Source organism: Cetorhinus maximus, unplaced genomic scaffold, assembly GCF_964194155.1.
Source record: "Cetorhinus maximus unplaced genomic scaffold, sCetMax3.hap1.1 HAP1_SCAFFOLD_145, whole genome shotgun sequence".
Lineage (NCBI taxonomy): Eukaryota > Metazoa > Chordata > Chondrichthyes > Lamniformes > Cetorhinidae > Cetorhinus > Cetorhinus maximus.
The window spans coordinates 601,152-618,640 of NW_027596139.1; the positions used below are offsets into that span (position 1 = coordinate 601,152).

The 17,489-nt window shown below is 44.7% G+C and overlaps 1 protein-coding gene across 1 annotated transcript in view; it reads right to left on the bottom strand.

Annotated features, from left to right (window-relative positions):
* The window catches only part of LOC144672924 (NACHT, LRR and PYD domains-containing protein 3-like), a 305,162-nt gene that overhangs the window by 12,614 nt on the left and 275,059 nt on the right, over positions 1-17,489 (bottom strand). The window contains 1 exon segment of the mRNA XM_078534937.1: positions 351-521. Coding sequence (XP_078391063.1) covers positions 351-521 — 171 coding nt within the window.

Here is a 17,489-nt window from a genome sequence, read left to right on the forward strand (position 1 = left end):
ATGCATTTCCCTCCATTCATGATTCTCGATCTCGCAAATCAAGGACCTTCTGTGACCTGGGGCCAGCCGTCCACCTCTGGGGAGGAGGAGGGGTCCTCAGAGGGTGAACCATCACTTTATTCCCCTGCACTCTCAGCACATCTATCTGTGGGACTGACATCCCATGGACTGGACTGGAGACAAAAATAACATGAATCTGAGTAAATGTAGATTTACTCAAAAATTAATAACTTTATCACTGGCACTAATAAAATTGGACAGCATTTATTTATTATACCAGTAACAGTGTTGACATTGTTTTGTTTACTATTCTGCTATTAAAAACACAATATCACACAATCTGTACTTACCACAGTTTCTGTATTTTACTGTCCGGATCCCTCAGAGCCTCAGACAATAGTTTCACCCCTGAATCTCCCAGTTTATTATTATCAAGTTTCAGATCCGTCAGTGATTGGTTTGTACTGAGAGCAGAGGCGAGATCCTCGGCACAAGAAGCTGTGAGATTGTTATAACGCAGGCTGAAGATCAGAGGGAGAAAGATAACAGGGATCAGTGTAAAGTCAGTGTTTTAAAAACCATGAATGGCAATAATAATATATAGTGTGAGAAATTCAAGAAACAACTTCCATTAATCTAGAAGGTAAAATACTATCGTTGGTGTAAATCTGAAATCTAAATAGAATATGCTGGAAATACTCAACAGGTCAGGCAATATCTGTTCAGAGAGAAAAAGAGTTTAATGTTTTTGTCAATGCACTTTCATTAGAATTGAACAAAAAAATCAGCGAATCAGCAGGTTTTAAACAACAGGGAAATGGGGATGGGAGGGTGGCAAGGAAAGGACAATATGAAAAAGGATGATGATACAAAACAAAAGCACAGGATTCCCATGTCCTTATCCGGGTTGCTAGGGAGGGGCTTGGGATGGTCAATGGCTTGGGAATGGAGTTTGTGATGGGGCTGAAGATAATGACTGGAATTTTATTGGAGGCGGTGAAGGCCTGATCAGATTGTAAGTGGGTGTTTGGACGGAGGGTCAGGGTAGTCAGAGTTACGAATGCGATTTTATGAGAGCTGACAGGTGGGAGGAGCCGTCCACTTCGGTGGTGCAGACAGGGGACGTCCTGGTTCAGACAATGCTGGCGCCATCTGTAAAATCAGCCAGCAGTACTTTCAAACACAGCAGCTCTGGAGGGACCAGCGAGGGAGCCCTGGTTACTGAATAAAGAGCTGAAATGGCAGAAGACAGATCAAGGGTTGCACGCTGATGAGTGCTGCATGCAGGAGACATGCATGTGGTGCCAGGCGGGACAGTCAGGCTGCCACCAGTATAGGCTAGTTTGTGTCTTTGATGGGCGAGTTACATGAAGATTTCTATGCTTGCAGATGAAAACAGCTGACGAGAGGGACTGAGCCAAGATGGGTCACTGTACCCGAGATCTCCTCATCCTTCCACCCATGGAAATTCAGACACATGAACTGGGAGATCTGGAGGCAGGGTGGGTAATCACTGATGTTGAGGTGGGTTGTGGAGCTGAGAGAATGAGTGCCCTAATGGATGGACACAGCAGACCCTCTGGCGAGCACAAAACAAACATTTCCCTAGAAACACTATTTTTTCTTTCACAGATGTAGGGCTGTGACCGGGTGACAGCCATCCACCTCTGAGGACGAGAAGGGGTCCTCAGAGGGTGCACCGTCACATTATTCCCCTCGCACCCTCCACCAGTGCAGGTACTATCACGTCGGGAGATAGTCACATTCCATTAGTAAAGGAGTCACAATCTGGTGAACAGCACAGACACGCCCAAGCAGCTGATGGATACAGTAATAGCCAAGGTCACTCACACTCGGAGGGCTCTGGGAGGGAAAGGCAATGTCAAGCTTCAGGCTGATGACATGTCACCAGCATCTTCAACAAGGTAGCAGATGTTGGAACTGCAGCATGAGGTATGTTAACATAAAGAAGCTGTGTGTAACCAGACACAAAGGATGTAGGAGTTAATCCAAGCGATGAGTATTGCTTTCTCCCAGGCATGAGTGCCCTAGGCATCCTCTACTGAGAGATTGGTGACCTTGATGGACAGTCAATCCAGAAGACCAACGATTGGAGATACACACTGACCTGCATGTCATCACCATCTCCATGAGCAATGGCTGGGTGAGAGGGGGTGAGGTGACTGGAGTCACCACCAAGTCCTCGGACTCCTCAGGTGAGCAGGGAGGGTCCAGTGTGCCCTGAAAGTGTAAAGGAGTGACTGCCTGCAGCATCTGGGGTCTCCTCTCAGAGTGCTCCTGGATTTGGCAGCGGGTCCTCCACTGCTCTGACCGGAACACCAGCACCTCACAAACCCACGATAACAGAGCCTATCTGTGCAGGAGGCCCTCAGTATGCTGGGGCCCTCCAGACCTCAGGGAACCAGAGGACAACCACCATGGTCATTGAAATCCTCGGAGGAGAAAGGTCAGCACCCTGCCTCCACCTCAGCTGACAGCGCAGGGGGAGCACAATGTAGGAGCCCCCATCATCACTTTAAAAGGTTCATCTCATTGCACTTGGCTTTCACAGGGTTATATTTTATTGTGACATATCACCTTGCTGTGTATGTGTCTTCAATGAATTTTAAAATGGTACATCACAAAATTAATCTTTCACCATTATTTTAAGGACATTACTGGGCCTTTAACAGTTCACTGCCTCCTGCAAAGGGTGACAATGGAAGGACAACACGGAATAAGTTCAATTCATTTCCAACGTTTTTGCCTCATGTGCTAACGGTTCCAGGGAAATGTTAAATACATTCAAAGAAACAGCAACAGAGCTGCACAAGGTGGAAGATTAATTATATTATATGGGTGACTAAGTAAAGACTCATATGGAACACGTCTGTATGTTGAATCTCAAGCTTCACTTGCACGTTTTGACCAGTTGACAGTGCAGGGACGGGGATATAGTTCCAAGTCAGGATGGTGTGTGACTTCGAGGGGCACTTGCAGTTTCTGATGCATCTGCTGACCTTGTCCTTCCAGGTGGTAGATGCCACGGTTTTGGAATTTGCTGTTGAAGGAGTCTTGGTGTGATGCTGCCCCCAATGTGGGTCGGTGGTGGAGGGAATGGATGTTAAGTTGGTCAATGGGATTCTGTACAAGCATGCTCATTTACCCTGGATGGTGTCGAGATTCTTGATTGTTGTTAGAGCTGCTCTGATCCAGGCAAGTGGAGAGCATTCCTTCATATTCCTGACTTGTGGCTTTCTAGATAGTTAAGAGATTTTGGGGTGTCAGGAGGTAAGTTACTCACTGCAGAATTCCCAGCCTCTATGGGCTGGGAGGTGGGTGGAGGTGGTGGTGGAGCGGTTGTGAGGTTAGATCCTCTGTTGTTGGAGATGGTAATTGCCTGGCTCTTGTGTGGTGCATTTGTTATTTGCCACTTATCAGGCCAAGCCTACAAATTCTCTAGGTCTTGCTGCACAACAACAAAGAAATAGGAGACGGAATAGCCTGCTCAGACAATATGATCATGGATGACCTAGGGTTTCAACTCCACTTTCCCACCCACTCCCCATGTTGCTCAATCCCATGAGGGAACAAAAGCCTGTCCATCTCAGCCTTAGAATTATTTATTCAACGATGGGCATCCACAACCTTCTGGGATAGAGAATTCGAAAGATTCATAACCCCTTAAGTGAAGCATCAGTCTTTAAAGTTCAGTAGCCTATACTGAGACTGTTTCCCTGCAGACAGATGTTAGGGAGCTAGGTAAGAAATTAGCAAGCGCAGCCTGAAAAGCAGTAATCTCTGGATAACTCCTTGTATCCCGCACAAGTAAACACAGAAATAGGAGGGTAAGCAGATGAATTAGTGGCTGGAAAGACGGTGCAGTGGAAAGGGATTTAGAATTGCTGGGACTTTGTAAGCAGCTCTGAGGGAGGTGGGACCTCTACAGGTCAGATGGATTGCACCGAAACAGAGCTGGTGCTGAGTTCCTGGTGATTTGCTCCTGGTATTGGGGAGGGTTTAAACTAACTTGGCAGGAGTGTGGGAACCAGCAGGTAATAACAGAGAGGAATACCAAGGAATACTGCGAGAAATATATAGCACTAGAGTAGGAAATAATAAGTTATTAAGTCTGTACAGGGTAAGGGAGAAGACACTAAAGTCTAAATCAGCGTTACAGAGCATGTTTGTGAATGCATGGAGTGTGGTAAATAAGATTGGTCTGAATATAGGGTATTCAGGAAAGATAGGAAAGGGAGAAAATGGAATGGGGTGGTTGGAATGATTAAGCAGAATATTTCAGTGCTGGAGAAAGGGGATGATCCAAAGAGGACAAGGACAGAATTTATATGGCTCGATCTATGAAACAAAAAAGGTGCAATTACATTGCTAGTCTATAGGCTACCAACTAGGGGAAAGATGGAGAAGAACACATTTGCAAAGAAATTCCAGAGGGGTGCAAGAACTATAGAGTAGTTATAATGGGGAACTTTTATTTTCCAAATATAGACTGGGATAGTATTAATGTGACAGGCGGAGACGGGCCAGAATTCCTAGAGTGACCAGGAAATTGTTCTACAGCAGCGTGTTTCCAGTGTGAGAAAGGATGCACCGCTTGACATGATTCTTTGGAATGAGATGGGCCAAGTGGATCAAGTATAAAGGAGTGATCACTGTATCATAAGGTTTAAGCTGACTATGGGATAAAACAAATAACAGTCCAGAGTAAGAATAATTAATATGGGGAAAGCCAACTTTAATGGTCTAAGAATGGGTCTGACCCAGTTAAATTGGACTGTTTGAGCCAATAATCGTCAGCCGTGTCTGGCCTCCCCCATTGAGGATGGGAATATTGGTGGAGCCTTTTCCTCCAGTGAGCTGTTAAATCACCCGTCACCATTCACAACTGGATGTGACAGGTGTACAAAACTTTGATCTTATCGGTTGGTTGTGGGATCATGTTCTTCTCCCATTAGTTGACATGCAAGTTGTCCTGGGTTGTAGCTTCACCAGTTTGGTGCCTCATTTTTAGGTGCACCCAAGTCTAAGTCATTAGCATATATCAAGAAATGTAATACTGCTCGTCCTGAAGCAACCGGTGGAGAGCTCCACTGTCTGCTTCCTCGAACTGAAAAACAACCATTAACAACTATTTTCTGTTTCCTGTCACTCAGACAACTTTATATCCATGCTGTCACAGTCCCTTTTATTACTTGGACTTTAGCTTCGCTGCCAAGCTAATTATGTGCCTATTAATAAGTTTTATTTTAAATAACACTGTTCCCAATACTAATAATAACAACGTGTTTATGTTTCAGATTATTAAATATGGAAATTATTGTCATTGGCAGCTGCGCCTTGAGCTCTTCAGCCCCAAGCTTTGGATTACCCTTCCTAATTCCTTCCACCTCTCTACCCTTCTCTTCTCCTTTAACACTCTCGTTAAAACCTACCTCCCTGACTTGGCTTTTAGTTGCCTGTCCTAATATCTCATTTTCCACGCTGCCCAAGTCTGTTCGATAACACTCCTGTGAAGTGCCTTGGGACAATTAACTATATTAAAGCTGCTATATGAATGAAAGTTGATGTTGTTGTTGATGACACCATGACTGATACTAATGATACCGTACAGAGTTCGACATCCTGTTATCAGAAACAACATCTCACACAGTTTCTGAATTTTACTGTAGGGTTATTGGGAGCCACAGACTGTGATAGCTGATTCATTTTGCTAGTTTATTATCTGCCTTACCAATATATTTGTGAATGTTTTACACTTTTATTACAAGCTGAGAAGCTTTCTAGTTTAAAGATCTATAATGTGAATGTCTAATTAAGCTAAGCTAAAAATGTAAGAATACAATTTGGGGGGGAATTTTACTGCACGGGAGGGGCTGTAAAATAGGATGGGCCGTTCACAATCCATTGACTTAGGCGGGGTCTGGAAAATCCGCTGGCGAGAGCGGCCATAAAATTCCACCATGGGAATTGTAGAAGCAATAATCGTTTTGTCCAGTTTTTAATTCTGATTCATGTCTTTGAGAATGACTTTAAATGATTTTTAAAGGTATTATTCCTGAATCTTGCAGTTTGTCGTAACTCAGGTCCAGGCTCATCAGTGCCCGAATTGTGCTGAGAGGGGAGCTATGAATAAGTGAGGCTGTTAGTATCCGGCTGGAGATCAGAGGCAGAAACATTTCATGAATCAGACTAAATCCGTGGTGTTTATTAATAACACTAATACTTGTAGTAATGATAATGTGCAGTGTTTATTAGTGACACTATTACTGATAATCATAATACTTTACAGCATCAGACATGCAGTTATTATAAACATAATTCCACAGTCTGGTACCTTGCTGGGAGACAGAGCAGAGCTGCGGGAGACAGTTAGGTTCTGAGAAGCGCCTGTAAATAAAGACCAGGGATTGCAGAGCGGCCGACCTTGCTGGGAGTGGGAGCGGAGCTGCAGGGGGCAGTCGGGAGCTGAGGAATGCCTACAAATAAAGACCAGGGATTGCAGAGCGGCCGACCTTGCTGCGAGTGGGAGCGGAGCTGCAGGGGGCAGTCGGGAGCTGAGGAATGTACCGTTTCAGCTGCTGTCAGGCAGCAGTGTGGGGTAAAGGCGATTGTGACGTCACAGGAAGCCAGTGCGTTGATTGGCCGGTAAGTGCCCAGTGGAAGGGACAGTGTGCAGGCTTAGACTGGTTTGGGAGTTAAGGTAGATCTATAATTAAAAATAACTAAGACTTTGAAATTAAATAACCCGAAACTTTAAAACCTTGAGCGAGGCACAAAACAGGAAACTATAGGTATTTGTGGTGGGGAAGTTGTTAAAATTGATCATTAAGGGGGTGATAGCTAAACACTGAGAAAAACTCGGGTAATCAGGTAGAGTAGGCATGGTTTTGTGAAAGGAAAATCATGGGCAGAAAGGGTTGGGGGTAGGGTGGGGTCGGGCGCGATCCCGATGGACGCCCCAGATCGAGGCTGTGCCACCATTTTACGTGGGCGGGACAATTAAAGCCCACCCAGCGTGACGCACGCCCCCGAAGCGCTGAACACTCCCTGTGGGGGCAGCGGGAGTGGGGAGGGGGGATTCCCTGAGTCGGGGCCTGCGATCTTTCACACATGCGCGGGTGACAGAGGCAGAAATCTCCCTGAGGCACAGAGCGGCCTCACCGAGATTAATTGTGGAATGAAAGTTTTTATTAAAGACACAAAAAATTATTTCGACATGTCCCCTCATGAGACAGTGTTTATCAAATGTTTTAAAATGTTTGATTTAATTAATAAACCCTTCATGAAACCTCATCCCGCCCATGGATGAGGTTTTATGAAAAATGTGAAGGCCACCTGGACTCTTTGCCTGCCCCCCAACCTTAAGGTTGGACAGGCAGCATTCTGAACTACCTTCATTACTTTCTTAATGACCTCAATAGGCCTTTGACAGTTTGGCTGCTCACCCACCAAACTGAAAATCTAAACAGCGCGCGATGACGCTGAGACTCCTGTCCGATGTCACCGTGCGTCATTTTAATGTAAATGGGTTGGAGGCAGTTCATAGTTGGTTTCCTGGATTGATACCTGGAATGAGTGGGTTGTCTTGTGAGGAAAGGTTCGAAAGATTGTACTTGTTTCCATTGGAGTTTAAAAGCGTGAGGGGTGATTTGATTTAAGTGTATAAGATGCTGAATGGTCTTGATGAGGTGGACATGGAAAAGATTTTTCCTCCTGTGGGTGAGTCCAGAACTCAGGGTCACTGTTTTTAAAATTAGGGTTTTTCATTTAAGGACAGATATGAGAATTTGTTTTCTCTCAGACAGTTGTGAGACTGTGGATCTCTCTGCCTCAGAAGCTGGTGGAGGCGGGGTTATTGAATATTTTTAAGGTGGGGCTGGATAGATTATTGTTAGGCAAGGGAATCAAAGCAGTAGATAGGAATGTGAAATTCAAAACACAAGCAGATCAGCCATGATCTTATTGAATAGCAGAGCAGGATTGAGGGTCCAAATGACCAACTCCTACTCCTATTTCTTATGTTCTTATGTATTTAACTCAGTTTCTGAATTTTACTACCTAGATTCCACAGAGCTGCATACAGAAGTTTCACTCCAGAATCTTTCAGTTTATTATTACTGAGGTCCAGGTTTGTCAGTGACTGGTTTGTACTGACAGCGGAGGCAAGCACCTTAGCACAAGAATATATGAGAGTGTTGTTACACAGTCTGGAGATCAGAGGGAGAGAAAACAGTGGTAATCTGGACAAAATACAGGCGGGGGTGAAATTGGACATGTATGGAGCTGCAGAATAGTCAGCACTGCATCGGTCATCTGCGATATGGGTACACTTCAATAGTCCTCAATATCAGGTGTTCCTATAGACACCAGAAAATGTGATTTTATCTGTTTTACATCCCTGCCATTTCCATGTCCATTTTCACCCCACTGATTAATATTAATCCTGTTACTGATACTCATAATAACGTACATAGTGCTATTAATAACCAAAATCCTGAAACCAATAATAAAATACAGTGTCAGACATCCGGTCATTATAAACACAAACTCACACAGTCTGGTACTTAATCCAGTTCCTGAATTTTACAGCCTGGATTCCTCAGGACCGCAGACAGTAGTTTCACTTCTGAATCTCCCAGATTATTATGACTTAGTCTAAACAGAGAAGTGAGAAACACATTAAAGGTGCCACCTTATCAAATGCCTTTTGGAAATCCAGTGCACCACATCTACAGATTCCCCCTTATCATCCTTGCTTGCAACATAGAAAGATTACAGCACAAGAGAACAAAAACAAAAATACCTGGAAAAACTCAGCTGGTCTGGCAGCATCTGCGGAGAGGAACACAGTTAACTTTTCAAGTCCGAATGACTCTTCATCAGAACTAAGGAAAATAGAAAAGAGTTGAAATATAAGCTGCTTTAAGGGGGAGGGGGGTGGGGGGTGGGATAGGTAGAGCTGGATAGAGGGCCCGTGATTGGTGGAGATTGCCAAAAGATGTCATAGACAAAAGGACCAAAGAGGTGTTGACGGTGGTGACATTAGCTAAGGAATGTGCAAATGCTGACATTAAGGGTAGAAAGCAGGACGAGCAAGGTACAGGTAGCCCTAGTGGGGGTGGGGTGGGGGGAAGGGATCGAAATAGGCTAAAATACAGATAAAACAATGGATGGAAATACATTTAAAAGTAATGGAAATAGGTGGGAAAAGAAAAATATATGTAAATTATTGGAAAAGGGGGGATCGGAAATGGAATGGGGACGGAGGAGAGAGTTCATCATCTAAAATTGTTCAACTCAATATTCAGTTCAGAAGGCTGTAAAGTGCCTAGTCGGAAGATGAGATGCTGTACCTCCAGTTTGTGTTGAGCTTCAATGGAAAATTGCAGCAGGCCAAGGACGGACATGTGGGCATGAGAGCAGGGTGGAGTGTTGAAATGGCAAGCGACAGGAAGGTCTGGGTCATGCTTGCAGACAGACCGAGGGTGTTCTGCAAAGCAGTAACCCAGTCTGCGCTTGGTCTCTCCAATGTAGAGACAACCTCATTCGAAGCAGGGAATGCAGTAGACTAAATTGAGGGAAGTGCTGCTTCACTAGAAAGGAGTGTTTGGGCCCTTGGACAGTGAGGAGTGGGGAAGTAAAGGTGCAGGTGTTGAACCTTCTGTGATTGCATTGGAAGGTGCCGTGGGAGGGGGTTGAGGTGTAGGGTGTGATAGACGAGTGGACCAGAGTGAACCGAAGGGAATGATCCCTGCGGAATGACTCCGGCAGGGTGGAGGGAAGATGTGATTGGTGGTTGCATCATGCTGGAGTTAGTGGAAATGGCGGAGGATGATCCTTTGTTTGCGGAGGCTGGTAGGGTGATAGGCGAGGGCAAGGGGAACCCAATCATGGTTCTGGGAGGGAGAGGAAGGTGTGAGGGCAGATGTGCAGGAGATGGGCTGGACATGGTTGAGGGCCCTGTCAACCACAGTGGATGAAAAACCTTGGTTAGGGAAGAAGGAAGACATGACAGAGGAACTGTTTTTGAACGTGGCATCATCAGAAAACATGCGACAGAGGCGAAGGAACTGAGTAAATGGGATGGAGTTCTTACATTAATCAGGGTGTGAGGAGCTGTAGTTGAGGTGGCTGTCAGAGTCGGAATGCTTGTAAGACTCAGATAAGGAGACTCAAATATAGTGAATCCTTGGAATTCTCTACCCGAGAGATGGTGGACGCTCCATTGTTGAGTATATTCAAGACTAAGATTGAAATGTTTGATCTCTCAGGAAAAAAAGCGAAATGAGGATCGGGCAGGAAAGTCGAGTTGAGACAAAGGAGCAGCCCTGATCACATTGAATGGCAGAGCAGACTCAAGGGGAGCATACAGTCGACTCCTGCTCATAGTTTTTACATTCTTAAGTTGAAATCCAGGCATCTCCTGATTCAGAGCCAATATAATAATACTCTAATAGACACTTACAATTCTCTGCCTGGCAAACAGAAAGGGAAGGCATTGATGTCTGTGGAGGAGCAGCCATTGTCACAGCAGCAATTGAGTTCGCACACTGGGTCAGTCAGATTACAGGTGCAAATGGGAACAGCTGGAACAAGACAGAGAGAGAGAAGGATCTTATAATGGAGCATGAACAATCTCAAAAACCACCTCCCTCCCTTGTCTGAATTTACAATCACCACCTTCTCCATTTCCCAAAATCAACCTGCAAACTTATCCTGCCACTGCTTTCTACTTATTCAATTAGAGATTCCAGATATGCAACTGAAACCTTCAAATTAAAAATAATGTTAATTTGAGGTACAATGTTAATGGTATTGCAGGAACAGCGACACCTGGGGCATAACAAATACAGATGTTTAAAGATAACACGACAAGTTGAGACAATCGTTTTAAAAGCTAGGAATCTTCAGCTTCATAAACAAATCTATAAATTACAAACACGAGGAAGTTATGTTAAAAGTTATGTTATCAGTCATCGGTTCCGCCTCAGCCGCGTCCAATCTGGGTCCCTGGACCGGATTCCCACAACAGTACCAGGAATCAGGAATATTACCAAATGAACTGCAACGGTTCAAGAAGCTGGTTCAGCACCACCTTCTCAAGGGAAATTAGGGATGGGCAACAAATGCTGACCTTGCCAGTCACATCTCATAAAAGAGAAAAAACTTCTGTTATATGAAGACCCTGGGGAAACTAGTGCTGTTCTCCTTAGAGCATAGAAGGGAGATTGAACAGAGAAGTTTAAAATGAACAATGTTTTGATAATGAGGGAGAAAGGATTTCCACTGACATAAGTGTTTCGAATGACAGAGGGTGGGATGCAGAGGACGACAGGTTTATGCTATTCTGTAATTGTTGTAAAAGGAGAGGGAGGTGAGCTTTTATTTTAAACATTGAGTTATGATGATCTGGAAGGAATTATCTGAAGGAGTGAGGGCAGAAGTAACTCCCCATCCTGTCCCCTCTCCAACTGCCAGCTCTGACAGAGGATTTTAGTGTGTTTAAAGGGATTGGTCAGGAGACAGAAACTTTACTCACTGGTGGGGGAGCCCAGGACAAGGGGACAAATATCTTAATATCAGAGTCAGCATATTGAGGAGAGAAAGTTAGGAAACGCTTCCTCACACAAAGGCTGGTGGAAGTTGGGAAGTCTCTCTAGATAAAGCAGCAGACAATAGATGAGTGAATAATGTTCAGCCTGAGATGGGGATTTTGTTGCAGCCCGAGGCTGTGGATATGAAGCCCAGGCGGCCGGATGGAGTTTGTCTCCCAGATCAGTCATGATCTGAGTGAATGGGCGGCTCAGGCTGGAGGGGCTGAATGGCTCCTCCTGTTCCCACTGCCAGAACTCAGAGCCTGCTTTACCTCCGGGCCCGGAGCCGGGCCGGGCCGGGCCGGGACGGCGGGCGGGGGGGACATTGCCGGGTCCTGTAGCAGGCGGTGGCCATTCGGCCGCTTTGATCCGGGACAGCCCACCTTTCAATACTTTACCCCTTGTCTGATGTCGGTTACCTTTATGTCTGTTATTTTTATTTTAGGGTCAGGAACAATGCCCAGGTTCACAGAGACTCAGCCCCGGACCGTGTTGCTGGTTCCCCCTCCCCCGTGCGGGGACACTCTCAGTAACGGGGCTCCCGGCTCCCCCGACACTGGAAACAAGGCGGCTCATCAGCCGGGCCCGGCCCGTTGCTAAGGGAACGCGGCTCAGTGGCGGCAGGGCGCAGGCGCGGCGTCTCAGCTCGGAAAGGGCGTGTGACGCTGAGGCGGGTCACGTGGGAGAGAGAGAGAGAGAGAGAGAGAGAGAGAGAGGGAGTGAGCTGTCAATCAAAGGAGCTGCTGTGGGTTCCCAGTGAGCTTTCAACACAAAATCTGCAACTCTGAAATCAAATGAGAAATTTACAAAAATAAACGGGGAAATGCAAATATGTCAGTGGAGAGGAAGATCAGATGAAACTTTCAGCTCCAAGGAAGCTGAAAGCTGCTGTGGTGATAGACTGTCCACCAATATCCATTCCAAGCCCACTGACTCCCACAGCTACATCGACTACAGCTCCTCACACCCCGCTTCCTGTAAGGATTCCATCCCATTCTCTCAGTTCCTTCACCTCCGTCGCATCTGTTCTGGTGATTCCACCTTCCAAAATGGGGCTCCTGACATGTCTCCCTTCTTGCTTAACTGAGGTTTACCCCTCACTGTGTTGACAGGGCCCTCAACCGTGTCCGACCCATCTCCCGCGCTTCTGCCTTCACACCTTCCCCTCTCTCCCAGGACCATGATAGGGTGCCCCTTGTCCTCACTTTTCTGTCCACCAGCCTCCGCATTCAAATGATCATCCTCGAACATTTCCGCCAATTGCAGCATGATGCTGTTAGGGGAGAGAAAGTAAATAAGAATTTATGGTAAGGGAGAATTCATTATAAGGGAATAAATTGCTTAAATTAGAATCTATAGTCAGGACATCGCAAACCAGCGCAAATCAGCAAATCAACAATTAAACAGTTAAACCAGATGAACCTTATACACCCTCATACTTTGTACACCCTCAGGGTTTGCAATCACTAGCAAGGTCCTGGGAGTTAGACTGGAGATTTCGGTCGGAAAACAACCAAGATTAAATGTGCTCTTCAACAGATAGGGGAAGGACAGATGGACCCATCTTAGATGGGAGGGAAGGTCTCTGCCTGGGTGAAAATAGGAACATGCATGTCCCAGAGATGTCTGTTTAATGTAAACCTGTATGTTGACGTGATCAGAATCTGGAAACTGTTCTTGTACGTGATCAATAATGTAAATATGTTGAACACTTGTAATTTAGCAGAGTGCTATCTCAAGCTGCATTGAGATGGCTCTCTCCTTGCAATTGCTCGAATAAACGATCGTGACCTGTACCTGAGACTCCTGTTGTCCATTTGTCAAAGTGACCACATCAGTTTGGCGTAGTCGGCAAGATACTCGGATTGGACAGTCAGGACGGCTCTGGAAAGTAGGTGAGTATATTTCATTTACCACCTGTACTTAGTGCATTAAGCCTACCCGAGTATGGTCCGGCCGAGTATCAAATAATCAGGGTGAGGACTCGGGACAGGACAGAGATAGGAGGCGCTGAGAGGAGGGGGAGACACGCAGGTGGCTAGCGGGGCCAAAGCCGCGCAGGGAGACCAGAGCACTACCCAAAATAGGAGGCGGAGCCATGCTGGCGGGTTACGGTTTGAAATATAACCATAACCGATGCCGCGCAGGAAGGCCAGACCCCAGTTAAGAGGAGGGGGAGCCGTTCTGGCGTGTTACGGTTTGAAATATAACCATAACCGAAGCCACGCAGGGAGGCCAGACCCCTGTTAAGAGGAGGCGGAGCCGTGCTGGCGGGTTACGGTTTGAAATATACCCATAACCGAAGCCGCGCAGGAAGGCCATACCCCAGTGAAATAAGTGAAACCACACATACCGCAAGTTACTACGTTGTTAGGGCCGTGCGAACGTACCACGCAGAGATAGACAGGAATAAAAACAGAGAGCGGTCAGGGAAACAGAATCATGCTATGGAACTCGACTGGGGACCCACGGACTCCATTATGAGGTTCATAGCGGAAAAACAGTCAAGACCAATCACAAAAATGCAGAAGGAGGTTTGGAATCCACAGGGAACCTCCGGAGAACTAAAACAGTGGTGGGTAGAACTAAGAACTAAAAGGATAAGGAAAAGAAAGGGGTAATGGATACTATTACCTTGTATAAGTGATCTAAGTTACAAGAGCTTGAGCTGAGCAGAGAGAGAGAGAAAAGGGAGTTAATAAGCACTGACAGGCAGGAGCAGGGAAATGTGAGCTTTCGTCAGTTTGATGGTCCCTATAGGTGGAGCCTTCAAGATCTCTTTATTTCCCCCACTGCTATTTGAAGTTTCGTTTAGAATATGAGAATTTTAAGTCATTAAGTTAAGGATACAGGAATATAAATACATACCTCTAAATATAAGTGTCTTTGTGTGCAAGGAAGCATTTGTGTGTGAGTTTTAATGTGTTTTCTTCCTTAACTTGTTATTTATGTGTGTAGTTCAGCACTTTAGGGTTGAAAGCCCCATGTTAGATTAAAGGAAAAGTATACTGAAACATTGCAAAGTTTTGAGTACAAAGTTTGAGTTGAGATTTCTGGCGTAAAAAAATCGCAATTTGAAGGTATCATAAAGCTAAACAGGGTTAGATGAACCAACCTTTGTACCACCCCCTTGCAGACTAGTATTACCAGCTTCCAACGGATTGGGATTGATACATACGAGTTACATTAACTCAGACGAGTTAGTTTTCTAAATTTCTGAGGGGAAAAATTACCTGAAGCTCAAGCGATTCTAGGAAAACCAAAAAGCATAAACACACGGCCTAGGTGGTTCCAATGGATAAAAATGGGTTTCTTTTGAAGAGATGAATTAAATATGAAAGGAAATCAGCATCCCAACAGCACTGTTATTTGAATATAAAATCAAAAAACTACTGCAGATGCTGGAAATCCAAAACAAAAACAGAATTACCTGGAAAAACTCAGCAGGTCTGGCAGCATCGGCGGAGAAGAAAAGAGTTGACGTTTCGAGTCCTCATGACCCTTCAACAGAACTGTTATTTGAAGTTGGGACAAGGCTTGAGGTGTAAAGTGCAGTGTAGTTTAGAAGATTACTTTGAATAATGAGGATTTTATCCAACGATAGAGAATGTGTCGATAAACATATGGGAATTATAACTTGGATACAAATCAATACACATAAGAAAGAGGTAGTTTTGATTTTGATAGCGTAAATTACATTTCTTTCAAAGTTTTCAATTTTGAGGTTTGGTTCGTGATAAAGTTCTCAAAAGGAATTTTACATATTAAAGGGTTTTTGACAACAATTGGCACTAATTCAAATGCTGCAAGCTATTGTGTTTGTAAGTCTGTTCCCAAAATATGAAGCTAAGCTCAAGACCTTGACAAAGTTTGGCAGAAATCCAATTTTTGGCCGAGTTAATGAATCTGGGATAATTCTAAAAGAAATGGGTCAGACACAATTTAGTCGGTTACCTTTGAGACAATAAAATGTTGTTTGAGAAGAAGATAAGGAGCATGTCAATGCCTGATTTCTGTTTTTAAAACTGTTATGAGAATATTTTATTTAATTTAAAGTCTCTCCAGGCAACCTGAACAAGAGAAGATGGTAGCTGTTGCATGTGTAAAATCTTATGAGGCAAATAGGAGAAAGAGTTAGGGCAAGGGGACACAATATACAAACTGTTTCAAGGGAAGTGAATTTGATAATCTGGCCATCAACTGACACATTGGAAACGCACAGGGTGAGATAAGCAAGGATCTAGAGACAGAGATCCTCATTGACATAGAATAGTTTATATGGCCTAAAGAGCAAGGAAACATTATAAACGATCAAGGCAATAGAGAAACTGACACCAAGAGAATCTTAGGAAGATCATGGTCAGGGGAAAAAAACTTAGAGTTGTAACTATGTGGAATCTGTAGTTCAGGAATTGAAATGTAAGGGGAAATAATACTTAACAACAATTTACCACAAGATAGGTAAAGGGAAAGCTTGAAAAAGGCTAAATAGATGTATCACTGATTGTATTAATGTGCCTGTGATCTGCAAAAAGTAAGATCACAGGTTTAACACTATGATGACAGGCAGAGTTAAGGGGTTCCCAGAGAGAACCATCACTGGAAGTGAAGATACTGAGCCATTGAAAGATAGGATAAGAATGTGAATTGTAGAGTGGTGTTGGCAGTTTAAGGAATTGAGGTCCAACGTGGGACACCAGCAGGAGACAGTAGATTGGAAGGATTGGGGGTGCCTATCCAGACGGGTTCCGATCAGGGAACTCATTTCACAGGAAGAGTCATTAAATAAATGTATAAATTTAAATTTAAACAGAAATTCCACATTCCCTACCAGCCACAAAGCTCGGGGATGTTGGAAAGGATGAACCTTACTTAAAAAAAACATCAATAGTAAAATCAATTCAAGAGACAGGGAATAGCCCAATATTCTAATGTGCCTTAGGGCTACCCCAAGCAGGACCACCAGGTTCACCCCATTTGAAATAATGACAAGGAGAGCAATGCAGTTACCCAAGGGAATCATAGTAGGAATGGGAGATGTAGGACCACTAAAATGAAGGATGCAAGACTATGTGAGGGAAATAAGTAAGCAATTGCATGAGTTAAGGAAGGAAGTCAGAGACCGACAGGTGATTAAGGATATGGAAACAGGTAAATCTAAAGAGCAACAATGGACCAAGTGGAGGATAAGCTGATCGTCAACGTGAGCCTAGAGCGAACAGACATGGACCATTCGAGGAAATTATGATAGGTGATACATGCGCACTTGTAGATATGACAACGGGAAGTAAATGAAGGCATTACACACAGTTAAAGATACATGATAATTGACCAAGCGGTAACCCGGAGAACGGGAGCCGATGTTAACGTCTCCAACGAGCTACAATCCTGGTCGTGGGCATATCAGTACTGGCAACATGGTCGGGGATCATCACTGCTCATCCCGCATCGCAGGAGGAACTTTGGTACAGCATGGACAGTGCCGAATGTGACACGCAACGGGGAATAATAAATGTAACAGTAGGAGAACAAATGCTTTCGAATTATAGTAAGGGTTTGCTTTATATCGGGCGTGGGAAGTCCGCCCAAAAGAGCCACTATTTAGCCACCTCCCACCTCTACTTCCACAGTCCGAGTAGAGATAATTAAAACTTCTCACACCACACTGACTGATCCACCTTGTCCTACTATGTATCCAGGACCGACGAATCGTTCGGTATTGGTTAATCAGAAGTTTTGTATGGACAATGTACACCTCGAGCTGCTACCCGTGGTCTTGAACATATCCGGAATTGCCACGCCCCAGTGGTGCTCAACTCATAATCGAAAACTATATACGGCTCTGATGAGCCAGCTGATGACTGAAGCATCTCA